General features: G+C 34.5%; 1 protein-coding gene across 18 annotated transcripts in view; it reads right to left on the reverse strand.

The window, feature by feature from the left end:
- Positions 1-17,311, reverse strand: part of LOC128999167 (glutamic acid-rich protein-like) — a 47,832-nt gene that overhangs the window by 23,361 nt on the left and 7,160 nt on the right. For 11 of the 18 annotated variants that reach the window (XM_054425555.1, XM_054425554.1, XM_054425553.1 and 8 more), the window contains 8 exons: positions 16,500-16,686; positions 10,516-10,593; positions 9,874-9,918; positions 6,656-6,712; positions 5,660-5,716; positions 2,697-2,753; positions 1,417-1,473; positions 105-149 (listed from right to left, as the gene is read on the reverse strand). In XM_054425555.1, coding sequence (XP_054281530.1) covers positions 105-149; positions 1,417-1,473; positions 2,697-2,753; positions 5,660-5,716; positions 6,656-6,712; positions 9,874-9,918; positions 10,516-10,593; positions 16,500-16,686 — 583 coding nt within the window. The remainder of the gene's footprint in view (positions 1-104; positions 150-1,416; positions 1,474-2,696; positions 2,754-5,659; positions 5,717-6,655; positions 6,713-9,873; positions 9,919-10,515; positions 10,594-16,499; positions 16,687-17,311) is intronic. The other 7 variants (XM_054425561.1, XM_054425560.1, XM_054425558.1 and 4 more) reach the window with 5 other exon arrangements.

Raw genomic sequence — 17,311 nt, forward strand, 5'->3', positions numbered from 1 at the left:
TCTTTGGATAACATTTGCATCTTGATTAATTTAAAAGTACAGTACAGTATAAGATTGTTGTGGGCATATCCAACGTATTTTAACTGACTTGGAAGAACACTTACCTTGAATGGTGGTTGCTCCGGGTTGGAAATGTTTAAAGACTTCCCCTGTTCACAACACTCAATAAAAATGGTTACAAGCAATAAGGATACTACAGGACTTGTCTACTAGCTAACAGCTTTTAACCACATCGTTCACACAATTGTTGACGAAAGAAATATATCCAAAGTAAGGATGTGTAATAATAGGAACACTTATAGTGTACTGATATATATGATTTCCTTACACATTAACAGATATTTTCAGTTGTTACATTGTTAACATATTCCATGTCATTTGAATAAAGTGTAGCAGAGGTTATTGAACATACTGCTTATGTGATACAATAAGATTAGTTATGTCGAATATACAGTAATTGTATACAATCAGTTTTGTATCAATGCCATCGTGGCTTGATTTTTAGATTTTTTTCAATGTGTCAACATTTTTTATCCAACCATTATTCAGGATAGTTTTCACGAGTCTCATTATGTATAATTTATGTTTTATGAAATATAAATTGTAAACTGGCCACCTGTTGTATTAGTACTGATAAAATAAAACAACTAAAAAACTAAAAACATCAGTATAATATTTTGAACAGTATTCATGAGTAGAATAAGAGCTAATGGCTCCAATTTTATAAAATATTATAGATTTGAAAAGCCGGGCAAAAATACTGTGAAGCAATTATAAATATTTTGCACAATAAACTCCCACAAACCTAGATGGTTACTGCTTTTTACATCTATGACAAATATTTTAAAACCAATATGGTAAACTTCTGGTTTTGCGCTTGAGACTGAATACAAGTTTTCAAGTGAAGCAATTATAAATATTTTGCACAATAAACTCCCACAAACCTAGATGGTTACTGCTTTTTACATCTATGACAAATATTTTAAAACCAATATGGTAAACTTCTGGTTTTGCGCTTGAGACTGAATACAAGTTTTCATTTTTCTACAATTAAAGAAAAGTATTGTAGTGATGTTAGTAATACTATTTTACTTTCTGTTTTGTATTTGCAATAATATTCTATTACAGGGATTTGTAACTGTTTGTTTGATACAATCACATTTGATAGTTATCTCCCTATATCTCGTGAGCTAAAACTTTATTCTAACGATTGCTCTACAACATTTGATAGTTATCTCCCTATATCTCGTGGGTTAAAACTTTATTCTAACGATTGCTCTACAACATTTGATAGTTATCTCCCTATATCTCGTGAGCTAAAACTTTATTCTAATGATTGCTCTACAACATTTTCAAGTTTTCATTCAAGTTGAAATACAAAATGCTTACTTGAAGGTAGTGTATAAGGAAGCTTACCTTTTTACTGGGATTTGCTACCTGGAGCTTTGTACTTTGAACTGGAGTTTCGTTTTTCTAAAAAGTGAAGTTAGATTAAGCAAAGAATGAAACACAGTTAGACTAACTATTAGGTGCCAAATAAGCATCTGGATAATGGTTTAAATATGCACCTAAAATTTTACAAAGTTAAAAGTTTCGAGTTTTGAAAATAAAAAAAATACACATTTAAAAATTGTGCCTTTAACTAGTGATTGTATCAAAACTTTTATGAATTATTGAAACAAAATATATATTTCAAGAAAGCAACCCAGACTTGCTGGACAATTTTTGCATGAAGTTTTCCACTGGGCACAATACAACTTTCTTAACAAACACAGAGCAACTACTACAGTCATAATGACAACATAGTACAACAGTAAATGTTTGTGATTGTATCTAGTAAAGGCGAGCAGTGTGGAGTGTGGGAACTGGAAACCGTTTGTAGGAGTTAGATTTATGTATCTGCAATACTGAACTGCTATGAGAAGGGATGGAAACATGTCCACGACATAGGAAATGGTGAAAGAAGTAGTAAAGGCTAGCAGTGCGGAGTTTGGGGAATGTTTGTGGCAGTTAGATTAATGTATCTTCAATCCTAAAATGCTATGAGAAGGGAAGGAAACAGGCCCAAGACATAGGAAGTGGTGAAAGAAGTAGTAAAGGCTGGCATCGCAGAGTGGGGGAACCATTTGTGGCAGTTAGATTAATGTATCTGTAATATTTAAATGCTATGAGAAGGAAACAGGTGCATGACGTAGGAAATGGTAAAAGAAGTAGTAAAGGCGAGCAGTGTGGAGTTTGGGAATGGATTAATGTATCTGCAATACTAAGACTGCTTTCAGAGTAAACTAATGATTTTCCCCGAGCAAAGCTCGATCACCAAGTACTTGAGTAATAAAAATGGCATTTAATAGGACAATCGGTGAGGGTATTATGGAATTTTCTTCAGTCTAGTTTTATGAAAACCATAATGTACACAAATCCCTTCTATGGCATGAGGGAAACCATTTCTCTTTGGCTTCAAGTGAAAAGCCCACAAAAATAATGTGTAAACTGTTTAGGTATATACATTATAATATTTATTTATTTAGATTTATTTTAAGAGTAAATGTAACTTTGTTGTTTTGAGTATGTTGTATTGCCAACCTGGGCGATAGCCCTTCCGGCCAATGCCTAAAGTGTTTCGTTCTGAAATAAAGAATATTCAGATAGAAAAATGTTTTGGTGTTATGGCTAAAGAAGACAAGGAGATAACTCACCTTATCAATAATATATGGAGATTCCTTTTTAGAAACTGGAGTGTTTGAGTCTTGCTTCTACAATTGCAAAATAAAAACAATAAGCGAACAACAAACATAAAGCAACTCTTACAAAATAATAGATTAACTGCAACTACTTCTTCAGGTAGTCTGTATACATATTACTACTGGGAAAACAACATCAACTAATGGCCTCTAAAAAAAATACTAACAAATAAGCCGTAGTCGCTGAGTTATTAGGGTGGTAGTGAATTGTTGAAATAAATTACAATTTGAAATAAATTATTCAACATAGTTTGTATAACTATGCAAATAAATATCATCTTACAAATTTGTTTCATTTATATTATATAAAAATTTGAAAAATTGAATGAAAATGTGATTTTAACATTCACATTTTCCAAAAGCAGGATTTGAGTAAAAATTTCAGATATGAGCTTAAATAGAATAGGGTTCTTCATAAATTAGGATCTCCTTCAGGCTCTCTTACAGCCAAGCGAGCTGGTTCAAATCTGCTAACTAACTACATCTTGTAATTTACTTCATCATCGATTCCCACCCCTATGGAACGATTAGTCTCATCATAGTATTAAAAAATGCTGTGAAAGAAAATTGACGCTCCCACCAAGTTTAAATTACGTTCTGTGTTTAGATTTTAGCTGTCTCAGTCCTCAACCGACATTGAAGTTCATCGCCAGTTAACAAACGTGAATGGAGTAAAGCGTTTTGTGTAAGGGATGGTGGGATTTTGGAGGTGTTATCCATGGTGTACGGTGGCGGATCCAAGGGTGGGCCCCCGCCCCCACGAGAATCTGAGAACCAAAAATGTTGTGATGCGTTTGTAAAGTTATTGAGGATAACAAGTGCCACTGTCACACAAAAGAAAGCTTTAGATAGGTATTTGTTCTATTCAACGTTTGTTTCTGTGTGCAAATTTCCTGTGTTCTCTCTACGAATAATATTCATCGAATCAGTGCTATAACACATTTAATTTGCTTGCTGGAAAGCTAATAACTGGGCGCACAATCTAGCGTTTTTGGCTGCCAAATCTAGATCGTGCGAGACATAGTTACTTATAATAACAATAATAATAATAATAATAATAAATCTTTATTTGTCGTAAAAATACAAAAGTATCATTGACAAAGTCATAAGATGCAGTGCAACTGCCAGGTCATACAATATTTATTCACTTTTAAAACTATCTTAAAGGTAATAGCCCAATATTGAAGAGAGAAATATATATATACATATCGAAAAATGTACATAACAAGTTAAAAAGGTACAATCACAAATTAAAAACAGCAACTTCTAAAATGATAAAATGTCAAAGAATACTACACCTAAAACTGGACATCTTCACAACTGAAAAAATCGTCCAGTTTATAAAAAAGGGGTGTCCCAACAACCATAAGTAAAGTTTATTTTTAAATTCTTTTAATGGCCTATTTGCAATTAGCTTTTGAAAAACATTGTAGATTTTTATAGATAAAATTATGTGGCTACTAGAGGTTTTATTTAAATGATGTGATTCTAAAGCAGCATTATTTTTGTTTCGTGTATTATACCTGTGGTTGCCAAATTTCAGATGGTTATGTATCCCAAGGTTGTACATCATAATATCATATATATATAAATTAACAACAGTCTGAATCTCCCATTCTATGAACAATTGTTTACAGTGCTCATTCCGATTAGATCTATTCATTATTCTTAAAGTTTTTTTTTGTAATTTCAAAATTTTTTTAATTCTCCTGCATTTCCCCCAGAATATCAACCCATATCTTATAATGGATTGAAAGTAAGCAAAGTATGCGGTTTTTATATAATTGTTTGGAATTATAATAATAATAATTATAATAATAATAAATTACAAAAAGGCCTTTATTTACAAGCGAGTCTCGTATTACACGATTTTCAAAGTTACTCAAGTCATAAATTAAATCTAAAAATTAGCCTATTATTTATATAATTTAATTACATATAATTTACAAAAATTACTATGGAAAAACAATCCTTATTCTAACGCTAGGAACTTGTGCATGAACAAAGACAAACTTTGAACTTTATGGCGGTGCTTCGCTGTTTTACTTTGCTTGGTATTTGTGTTGAATTGTAACAAGACCGCTGATGTTATGAAACGAGCTGCAGGAATGGTTGAATGAATTATGCCTTTTATACAATACATACATTGTTGATATTTAGGTGAATGTTAAGAGCCTAATTAAGTGTTGGAAAAAGATTACTGACATGGAACTTATTGTTTAAGTTTTATGGAGAAAGTTTTATAAATTATAAACTAATGGCTTGAACCCCCAAACAAGTCTATTGTGCCTTTATTTCCTTAATCAAGAAGACTTTGATAAATGAATCCAATTAAAAAACTACAGATTTAAACTGCAAAAAGTTTTTTGTGTCTAAATCGTATAAAACACGAGTTTTCAGTTAAAACTTTCCAAAATTTCCTGGACCCCCCCCCTTCTAATTGAGGGTTTTCCAAATTCAAAAGAAACTTATGAACACCCTAAGCCACTCATGCACATTAAGGGATTTTAACAGCGGTTGACCCTTCTCCTACAGAAACGTAATCATAGAACGCAATTCATATTTGGTGGGAGCGTCGATTTTCTCTCTCATCATTTTCGGCTACTATGACTGGACTAATCTTCCCTTGGGGTGGGAATAAGCTAGAATAGTATCAAGTAAAGAAGGTCTCAGATTTGAACTAGCTAGAATAGTATTAAGTAAAGAAGGTCTCAGATTTAGCTTGGCCACAACAGGAGGTCAATGGAGACCTTAATTTACGCTCAATCTTCGTATTTCCATTTATTCAAATTTAGATTGGTTTGAAAATAAACGATTGGTTATCAAATGTTTTTACCTTCTAATAAGATCTATTTTCAAGATAAGAATACTTAACTTTTATTGAAGTAATAATGCGCCGTCAAGATACTGTTACTTACCTTTTCAGCATCAACAGGAGACTGGGTTTTAGTAACAGGAATAAGCGTGTCTTGCTTCTACAATTAAGACAATAAACAGTTAGCTGGTACTACTAAGCTTTAGGCAAAACCAAATACTACTACTACAAGGAAAACCACAATACTCTACTAATTCCAAAAAAGCTTGACATTGGATGATATAAAACCACATTTTATGGTTTGCAAAGCATCTTCAAGAGAGTTTAACAGCAGATTGTCTGGATCTGACCAAAATAACTTTTAAGGCATCCATATTCTTAGATCCGCCATTGGATGTACTATTGCCTAAAACCTCCTGGTAAAAACTTTTTTTGTAACAGACAAAACTGGTTTTGGCGAAGTTTTCAGTTATAACAGGTAGAATTACGCTGTCCAATTCAGAAGAGAAGGTCCAACAATCAACATTATCAAAGTTTCTGCAATGATTTAGGAAAATGTCTTACAGAAGGAAGACGTTTCTCTATTTTACATGTATTGTTGTCTAATAGCATGGAGGGGGGCTGGTGGGCTAATGGCGAGCTGTGGTAATAACTTCTTTACGCTTGTTGTCAAGTGATTGACCGACAATAGGATATTTAAACTTCAGAAAAACCTCCGAATCAATAGATTTTCAGTAACTTATATTGCAGACAAGAGAATGGTTACTTATTCTCTTGTTGGTGATTGTATACATTCATTATAGTTGACTGGGATATTTTCACAGCAATAATAAGCATTCTATATCATCTAAAACAAAACTCTAATATTCAAAAGTATTTAAAATTGTAAAGTAAACCTTATAACATAAAATATACCAAAATAATTTTAATTTACAACCAAAAAATAGAATAATTGATTTTGAACTCATTACCAAACTAAAATAATGGTATTATTTTGTAAATAAGATTGTTCCACATCATAATATATTTTCACTTAACTTTATTGTGAGCGTGTATAGTTGTACTATATTTGCAAAAATATTCATTAGAATAAACCTACCTTTTCTGGTAATACACTGGGCACTGCTTTATAAACTGGAACTGATGTTTCCTGTTTCTAAAATTGCATAAAAGTTATAATAGAGAAAGCATTAATGTCTACTGCATATCTAAAAGTGAAAGTTGATAAAGCAAAATGTAGAGAAAGACAAAACATAACTCACTACTGGCATGTCTATAGCTAAATACTCAGCAACATGCAAGTAACCATTGTAAGTAGCTATGTCCACACTTGTGCGTTTTTGTGGGTGCCAAGCGCATGCCTTGATGCAGATGGAGCTCCATTTCATGTGTTTAAACTTGCACTGCTTTACATTTTTGACAAGTTGTCCGTGTTGTAGTTGTTTGAAGCAACATAAATATCCAACAAACATCAGAATTCATATCACTTGCATTTACATATGTTTGTGGGACATACGGGATTATAAATATAAAAAAAATACAAATTAAATTCATTAAATTAATAAATAAATTACAAAATAAAATAAAATAAGAAAATTACGAGTTTTATAATACTCCTTCTTCCACCACTCCTTCTTTGCTTCTTGTACACATTGATTTCTTACGTTTGTGAAATTTTCTTAACACTAATCATACCACGCCATTTCCTCCTATCAGAATAGCGTCGTCTTCATTCAACTAGAAAAAAAGTATCTAAAACGTGAGGAAAGTGAGGCATGAGTGCCGATAGCTAAAAGGCAAGCCTCAAAGCGCTTGCAATACCGCATTCGTTGATGCATGTTGAATTGAATGTTGAGTTGTAGGTTGAACTGAATAAGGTACGTTGAAATTGAAAGCGCACAAGTGTGGACATAGCTTATAAGTAATTGTTTTTGAATAAAGCATTACCAAGCAAAGCTTATAACATATTTATGAATGAAACAAATGAATGTGGAGGAATCTCATACCAACTAATTAGGGTACATTATATTATAAAGTTTATGTGTAATTTGAAATACCTGTGAACATATTGACCTTTATTGTAAATAGAGTATACAGGGTGACAACTTAAGTGTGCCACCATTGGTACATCAGAAACTATTAGATTTTGAGTAAACATTAAATGGGAAACTTCAGTTATTTTTTTATGACATTCAAAAATATGGATTCCAATTTTTTTTAATGGCCGTATTTTTCAATATGGCGGCTAACTTTAAAACTTAAAAACTTTAAAAAACTTTAAAACTTAAAAACTTTAAAAAACTTTAAAACTTTAAAACTTGATATGGAAAACCTTGTGTTTTATTATGTCTTTAGAATTGAAATGCAATTTTAAAAAGTTTTTATTCTTTACACTTTTTCTCTAAAGCCACTCGTTTAGCAGTTAGAGCACGTTAAATTTAGGAAAAAGTGGCTTTCTCTTCACATTTGTCATCCTGTAGCTCCTAAACGAGAACGTTTAGAGAGGGAATGCAAAGTATAATTTTTTTTTTCATTGCATCTACATTTAAAAAATATCATAAAATCCCGTGAGTTTTGTAAGAAATTTCAAAGTTAGCCGCCAGGAAAATGGCTGCCGAATTTCAAAATACCCCCGCCGTAGCAAACCTGCAGACTAAGCATATTTCCATTTGCCTGATTGGATTTACACTAAAATGTCTCCTTAAAAATATCACATTCATTCCTTATTTAAAAATAATTACTTTAACGAGTACTTAGGTTAGCTGCAACAGGGAGGGTAAAAGTGTTTTTTTATGTTAATAGTTTAGTAAGAAATAAATGCATTTTTCAAATTTGATCAAAATATGTTCATAAACAAGCAAACTACAACTTATTCTCCAAAAGAATAACATAGGAATTTTAAATTTACAGTTTTTTGGAATTTTTATCATAACCATTAGGCGCATAATAACGCTTCAATGTACTAAATTATTTGTTTTTTAAGCTCTAAAAAATGGTTTGGATAGAAATTGCTAAATTTTATGTTTTTTGGGTCAAAAATGGGAAAAACCAATTTTTACCCCATAAAATCCCCCATAAACCCCCGTTCCCATAGTCTAATCATGCTGGTTCGCGAGCTCGTTTGATAAATGTAGGTTTACACGTTTATACCAAATTTCATCAAAATCGGATCATTTTTGCTAGAGTTACCGTGCTAACAGACACACACACACACACACACACACACACACATATATATATATAAATGAATTTGAACGGATGGTGTTTGAGGTCTCTAGGGACCTCAAAACAAAAAAGTAAATCAGTCCTGGGTCCAGGTCTTACCACGAGTACTATGGTAATAGATTATTCCCTATATGGGAAATACGCTAATATTCCCTTGTGGGAAATATGCTAAAACTAAATTCATATTTTAAACTGACACAAAAAAATAAAGGAATGTCCCCCATTTCAAGTTTTTTCTAATTCTTACCGTTTCCGATATCCCAATGGTGGCCTCCTTGAGTTGATCACCCTTTATAACTCTTGTACAGAAAAAATATTTTTTTGGTGATTATCTATTCTTGTTTGGGTACTTTTTCACCTGAGAACGGGGTCAGTTCCAGGTCCCAAAACATCATAAACACTTTGTTTGTAATTTTTTGTGATGGAAAATGTTTGCAATAATCAATTAAATATAAAATTAAAAAAATAATATGGCAACAATTAACGAGCGTACCACAGACCAGGGTGGCCTATTTCCAGCTGTTAACCAAAAAGTAGGGATTTTAAATTTACAAACTTTGATATTGACAATCATTATTCTTTGAAAAGCACTTGGGTAGGTTTAGAAAGTAGCTTGTGTTATTAGCTGATAGATGGAAGGTGACAGTAGAGCTGCAATTTCATATTTTCTGGGGAGTCTGATAAAAAATTATTATACACAATTTGACATTAAGATTAGCAAAGCCAATATGATCATAGTAACACTAATCTTTTCATTTCTATACACTTTCTTCAAGTAGTAAACCATAAAATTGTTGTGGTTTTATTGATTATCTAATTAACTTTTTTATAAAGTAGTAGCTTAGGAATGCAGTAACTACTTCTAAAACACATACAGTATCACGTGGTGAAAGCCAAGAACCCATCTCAGAGGGCTTTGTAGGCCTGGGGAATAGGTATCAATTTCACTCATACACAAGTCCAGAGTAGGTTTATCTACCACAAACGAAACAACTTCTAAAGGAAGATGAAATTCAGTCATTATTTGTTTTTAACCAGGGACACGGATGGAAAACTCAGTAAATTATAATATTCATACTAAACTTTACTCACTGGAACTTTTGGATTCCATTTTAAATTTGTCTGGCTGATTATTTCCTGCCAAAATAAAAATTGAATCGTAAAATCTTAAGACAGAAAATCCTGAGGTTCCTGATAGCTTTGATTGTAACAATAATAAACTATTGTTTATTGAAAGTTTAAAATATAGAGTCCACATAAAAAACTAAAAGATTAATATATTGATTCAAACTAGTTAGCAACCAAAGAAAATCTTAGTCTAGTCAGGTACAGTATATTATCTCTAAAAAAGTGAACTACAACTAAAACTAGAGGTATCTATACCAGCCGATTTAAAAAAGTTAGATTGAGTTAGCGACTAAAATATTTGTTCTTTTTGATCTTTTTCTTCTATAAAATGACACAACATTTTATTCAATGATATTTTTTCTATCATCTCTAGGAAAATTTGGTAGTGTGAATAAGTCATGATAGAAACTCGCGTAGAATTTGCATAAATCGTTGTTGAATATAGCACACAAATATTATGAGCACTGTGAAAATATGAAGGTAAGTTAATTGAACAGATAAACAAAAGCAACAATATGAAAGTAACATTTGATCTTTAATTTATATTATATGCAAACTTACATTAAATTTGTTATGAACACCATAAACATATTATCTGAAACTTACTTGAGCATTGTTGTCTGGTGCAGGTTGAGACGGTATTATTGTCACTTTACTCAGTTTTCTGGGTCCTTTATTTTCTACCTAAAATAAAAAAAAGTTATAATAAATGGTACACGACCACAAGCTGTTAGTGGCAGATTTGAAAAGAGTACAGTTACCAAAGATTAATTGTGAGTAGAGTCGATTCTTGATACAACCTATAGACATTGGTATCAGTATCGGGAATTGATCAGGTAAAGTTGATGCTTTAGTAGAGGATATTTGTAAATGAAAAGTAACATTTTGCCGTGATGATGTCATTGTCTTGGATGCACTCTACATTAAATGTTAGATTACCACTGCAAAACTGAACCGGGTCTCTCGTCCTTGTATCCAGCTTAACTGGACTCCCAAGGAATGTTGGAAGCATGTCCCATGTGTACAATGTGAGGGTTGGCCCACTGCACTACCTATCTAAACATTAGATCTATGCAACATGCTTCAATAAAATTATCATGAACCTAAAATTACTATTCAACAGTTTCAATCTCAATGTTTTATTATTTATTCCATGGTGACGGTGGTATTGGGGGGGAGGCTAGGTCAATCTGCTGGTTAAGTGGAGTGTGAGTGTGGTAGCCACCTGAACTGAGGTGTGCTCCTAGGAGTTGGGCAGCAGTTCCATCCTGTCCCCAGTTTTTCTTACACAGACCACATCTCACTCACGGCAACTGATGGTAAAAATCCAAACTAAAGACTTAGTGTAGACCAAGTATGTGTTCCCAGTCGGACGGTGTCAGAGCCTATGCTAACTTGGGACAGTTTGATGGCACGTCACGTTCCATCAGTGTTCTGTCTGACAGGACTTACGCAGGACATAGGTCACCCTGACATAGTTACGGGACATTCTGCTCCTACAACAATAACAAAACTACAAATGATATATTTACCTATGTTGCCTGAAGGTCTAGTAGGTTGTTGAGCTACTCGATGCATATTTCGCCGCTCAGTGTGGAATCTTCATGAATAAGAACAACGGCGACCACGAATGTGACCGAAAAGTTAATAAAAAGCTCTGACGTAAATATGTACAGTATAGTGTAAGAAATCTAGTGTAAGAAGATACTCTATGAAGATGCCGCCCTGAGCGGCAAAATGCGCATGGAGTAGCTTAACAACCTACAAGACCTTCAGGCAACATTGATAAATAAATTATTTGTATAATACAGGTCTTGTCACCGGGTTCAAATAACATTAAACAAAACTACAGTACATTATAACAAAAAAAAGAACAGCCCCACTAGGCACTAAAGGACAATGTCTTGGCTCAACATCCCTCTCTAAAAGAGAACCCTCTATCGAAGAACTCAAATCTGCAGAAAGGACCCCAGTGACTGGCCCAAGGAATGCCAAGGATATTCCAAACAAATATGGTGGCCAGTGTTGGAGAAGGAATACTAAGGGAAAACATCACACACACTAGAGACAGAATAGGTGATCAATCAGTCTCTCTGACCCAGTACACTTTCCGCTCAGGCATCAAAGTGATTTGGAGAACTAAATGGGAAGACCACTTTCCATTAGATGGGAAATGTGAGACTTCTGGAACACTTGTCAGGAACTTCAAGATATGACATGGAACTGACACAATGACACAATTAGGCAAATTTTCCACAGCCATACTGACTTTTTGAGCCTTACGGAACATCACGTCCCATCTGGAAAGTTTACATGATTCCCTTTAAAACGTAAATATACGTATCCCTCTAACTCACCTTCTCCTTCTCATGCCAATTTCTTTACAAATTGGATGGTTGCCCCTAGGTTGGAAGAACATAGAGAATAAAAGTCCCTCAACAGAGCGATGGCAGGGGAAGCTTGATGTTAAACAAAAAATTTAAGTGGGGCCTGTAGAATAAAAAGTATACCCAGAGATCCTTAAGGAAGGTCTTGCTACTTTCTGACATCCTCCAATGTTTAATGGCAATTAATCTTAAAACTGGATTTAATACTACGCTACTAACACCAAATAACAAGTTGTACTCAAAGGTATATCTTTTGTAGTGTAATTTGTAATCTGTTACTCTTTTTATGTCTGTTAGAGTTAATTAATACTGATACTGAATTGAAAATTTATACCGACAAGGATAAATTATACTATAAAGTGAAAAATAATCTGAATGAGTATATATTGTTGACTATCAAATGATACAAACAACTTTATTTTAACAATAAAAAAAAATGTTTGTATTTACTACTGAAAAATGCAATGATGTTTATATTGCCGCCTAAAACTGAATGACTTGTTCTTTTGAAATGGTTTCAAACGACAGTTGCGGTCACGCGACTGAGGCAATGGGAATATTTATTTATTTTCTACTCAACGCCGCTAAATCCTGTTGAATTGACTGGCCAGTACTGAATTATATATCACTGTAGAACAGATCTTGTAGGAGGCTGTTTTGTGCCAGTTAGGCTGGACACATAATCCTGGATACAACTTAATATTAAAATGTTGTTTTATTTAGCAGTTACTGGCGTTATGGGGGAGTAGTCTGTGATCAATCTCGCACCCCGCCGCCTGATATAGGCCGGTATCCACAGTGCGAAGCTGCTCGCTGCGAATGCCTCGTGCCATCTGCCTCAGGGTGAGCTCTTTTGCTGGCAGCTAGTTTGTAAACACGAATGCTCACTGTAAGCACGCGAACCACCCGCTTTGCTTTCCATAACATTTCACTAAATCCTGATCATGTCATGATGACACACAGCTCGGAGCGAGGCACCTTTCTTTGAGCACTGCTCTGAGACCGACAAGTACACGGCTCGCCTCACATTGTGCGACGCGAGCGCCTCATGGCAAGCAACCCCGGTATCCACAGTCCTAGGCAAAGTCGAGCATTCGCAGCGAGCTGCCTCGCACTGTGGATACCGGCCTTATCACTATCTGGAGTCAATTAGCAACCTATTCCCTTTATTTTAATAAATCCCAATTAAGTTTTAGTGGCAAGTTTAAAACTTTTCTTTCCTTTTTATTAGCAGATGAAAGGTAACTTACACAATTTTCTTTAAAATGAAGACCTCATGGCAAAACTTATTGTAACAGATATAAATTTAAGACTATATTTTGTATATTATCATTTTAGATATGTAAATAATTTCTTTGACTACAAATAACTTGGAATGAAACAGATACAATTTGGCAAAAGGTAGTTGTAGAATCTAATTAGCGTGTGCAACAAACAGGAACAATGACGACCCTGCACGAACCACTATCAAATAACAACTTATACTAAATAAACAATTTACAAATGACTTACAAATATATATCCTGACATCAATGACGCAAATAAATACAGTTTTGGGCAGGTCTCTGTTAACGCCATATTGAAATAATTGACAAAACTCGCTTCGGCTCAACGTGAAATTTCAAAGGGCGGTTTGCACTAGTTGGAATGAGTTGAACTTGTGGTTTCCAATTGAATCAGTTTTGATTTCAGCGCAACGCAATCAAAACCCTTCTGGATATATGATGAAGAGGTTAATGAAAATCAAAATTTGAACAACTAGTACCCTGACTTTTAGTTAATTTTGCATGTGACGTGAACAGAGGCTTACCCGATACATTGACGCAGACAGACACTAACACACCACCACATAAGTGGCAGTGTTTGGATAACACGTCGCCAACTAGTGGCAGACCACTAGGGTCTTTTCTAATGTTGCTTTTTATGATGAGCCAGGTCTCCGAGCTAGTCTTGGACCCTCCTGACCAATCACAGGCCAGGGAATTGTGCGTCGCTGATTGGATGAATGTCGTCAGCTGATCAACAGTTTGGCGTGGGGATTTGAGTTTATTTTTTTCAAATTCGGTACGGGTTTAAATTTGGGATTGGCACTTCAACCTTGATTGAGCTTCCTCTGGACCAAACTAGGTTTTGCAAGACCGCTTGCCAAATTATCTTGACATTACAAGTACCTAGAGGCGGCAGAATACAATACATTTTTTTTCAAATGTAACAAAAGATTGTTGGGGGAAACTCCATTAACAACTCGAAAGGGACTGCCTAGTGTCTGTCATATACATTGAAAACAAATTGGATCCAAGGAAGTACCCGTATGGTCTGTTTGTCGGTGTAAAAAGCAATGAGAGCAGAACAAAGATGTCAGTTCTTTCAGCATGTATCTTTCAGAAGGCTATGGGCGGTAGTAGGAAACAAACTGATTGCCGTAGTAAGACACAATAGTGGCAGGTTTACCAATATGTTGGAATAAATGGGTGTGAAATATCTGGACGGTGAGCTGGGCAGTGGCATTTCTCAAAGTTGAAAAACTTGGAAAATGTATCCAAACAAACAAGCATACATTTATTTCATGACTTGCTTTGCAGTAGTGGTCCAACATAGTCAATGAAAATCTTCTCCAAAGTTAGCCTCTTTGCCACTTCAGAAGACGACAAACCAAACTAACAAGCACCTCTGACAGGAATGTATTCTCTCCGCAGTAATGGTAGAGCTAATTTTTTCCTTTTTTTTTGGATAGTCATACAGCCTAGAAACAGATTTCCTTAAAAAAAAGTAGCCGAACTCAAGCCTCTAAAGTTAAATTCCTGAAAACATCAGCATAGAATTCATGACTAGACACGGCCTCAATGATGAGCTGGTACAAAGAGTAATGCAGCATGTACCAAGGAACAGCCACGTACACAGAAGAAAACCTGATGTTGAAACAATTCCGCACTGTTTCTATCAACAACATGGCTAGTAGGACTGCTTAACCGAAAATCACAGTGCACAACCGGTGGTTGGTTTCAAATCTATGTCACTTTGTTAAGAGCTGATATATATATATGAGTTGAAAAATTTAAAAAGCTCTCTAAGGTTGTGGTTTCCTAGATGCATAATAGGTGCACAGCGGCTTTTATCCTGGTCCCAAAATGCAGCTGCCGTGAGTGGTTTCCTAGACTGCGTACAATACACACAGTTGGTGCGTAACATAAGTTCACGGGAGATATTACTAGCGGCTACTATGTTATACAATGATTTAGATAATGAAATGGATATTTTGATATTAAAAGCTTTGCAGAAGTGTAAGCAGTGAAAAGTACATGATTAGGAACTGTACTAGGCCCTCGCGGATGTTTTAACTCTATTATTAAAACAAACGTGTCAATTTAAAAAGTAAACAATGAATAAATCTTAATTTACCATCTCCAACTTTGTTTTTACTGTTATTATATTTACCTATTCGGGATTTACCGAATCGATGAAAATGCCTTTTACGAGTATAACTGCAATAAGCGTTAAGCGTTTTATACTTTATACGCCAACCCCGTAAGAAGGACGGGTACTATGCTAGTAATTAATATAGGCTTATTACTAAGATGTTCAGGAGTTCTTAAAATAATTATGGGGGCTTTTATATTTGGGAGTTGGTGTTGTGCTGACTTGAAAAGAATATTTGTCAACATTAGGTTTATTTACTAATTACTAAAATAAGAAAATATGTGAGGACAAATTAACTGTAGGGAACATGTAACAAGGGAATTAAATATTAAAATTACACATTATGGGAAAATTAACACTACATAACGAATGATATGAAATGTAATACTAAAAAATTTTAATTGTATGAACAATGTACTTCCATAATATATCAATATGTCATTAGAAGAGACAAATTCAATCAATTTTTCGTCGTTGTTGGGAGAATATTGCCTTCTGGACAACATTTACTGAATCCATTGCACAAGACATGTCTAACACGCAGCGTAACTCAGATTCAACTGCTCTGAAAGCAGTCGGTCAAATACGCAGCTATTGGTGCGGGCGTATAAGATGCGCACGCATTAGATATGCAGCCTTGGAAACCACTTACACGAAACTCCATAAGACAAGTGTGCTGCATCTTAGATGCGCACACGCAGCGCATCTATTATGCGTCTAGGAAACCACAGCCTAAGTCATTTATGTATACAAATGAAGAACTATTAGTTAAATAAAGAGCAGTACCTTATTAGGCTCAGCTGGTGCAGGTGCTACTTGCTCTCTACCTCGCGCAGTCCAGGGTGCAGAGGGCATGGGCAGTGGGGAGGGCCCTTCCTTGACCCACGGGGGACGGAACGTGGTCCTCTGCGCTGCTCCCTGGTTAGGGTTGTTTGGATTCACAGCAGGCATGTTGTGAATGAATACTGGTGGCCTGTAAACAAGTAAAGTGCATCAGGTGATACTACAAGTTGTTGTGTGAAAATGTTAACAGTACAGTCCTTGTTTAAAGTTAATTCTTGGTGATGGTGAATATACAGGGTGATTGACATAAGTGTGCCAGCTATTTTATTCGAATGTTATAAGAGATATAACAAAACTTGTAACTGCCTTGGATTTTTCATTAAAAAAATGTTGGTCGAATTAAAAAAAATAATTTTAGCCGCCATTTTTCCAATATGGCCGCCAACTTTGATTTTTTTCCTATGAAAGACCCTATATTTTATGATTGTTTTAGAAAGAAAATGCAATTTAAAAACGTTTATATCTGAAAACGATATAAACTTTATATACGTATCCCTCTAACTCACCTTCTCCTTCTCATGCCAATTTCTTTACAAATTGGATGGTTGCCCCTAGGTTGGAAGAACATAGAGAATAAAAGTCCCTCAACAGAGCCTTATAAAAGTCTTATAAAATGTTTTAGTTTGATTTATGTAAATTTACAAGGGTAATATTGTAAGACCCTTGTGTATTTTGTACACAAGTTGCTAGATATTCAGCAAACTCCTGCTACAGAAACTGTATCAGTAATATTCAGTCACATTGTTTTTTTTTGT

The sequence above is a fragment of the Macrosteles quadrilineatus genome, unplaced genomic scaffold, assembly GCF_028750875.1.
Source record: "Macrosteles quadrilineatus isolate MER2022 unplaced genomic scaffold, UCM_ALF_1.0 Scaffold_7__1_contigs__length_78375512, whole genome shotgun sequence".
NCBI lineage: Eukaryota > Metazoa > Arthropoda > Insecta > Hemiptera > Cicadellidae > Macrosteles > Macrosteles quadrilineatus.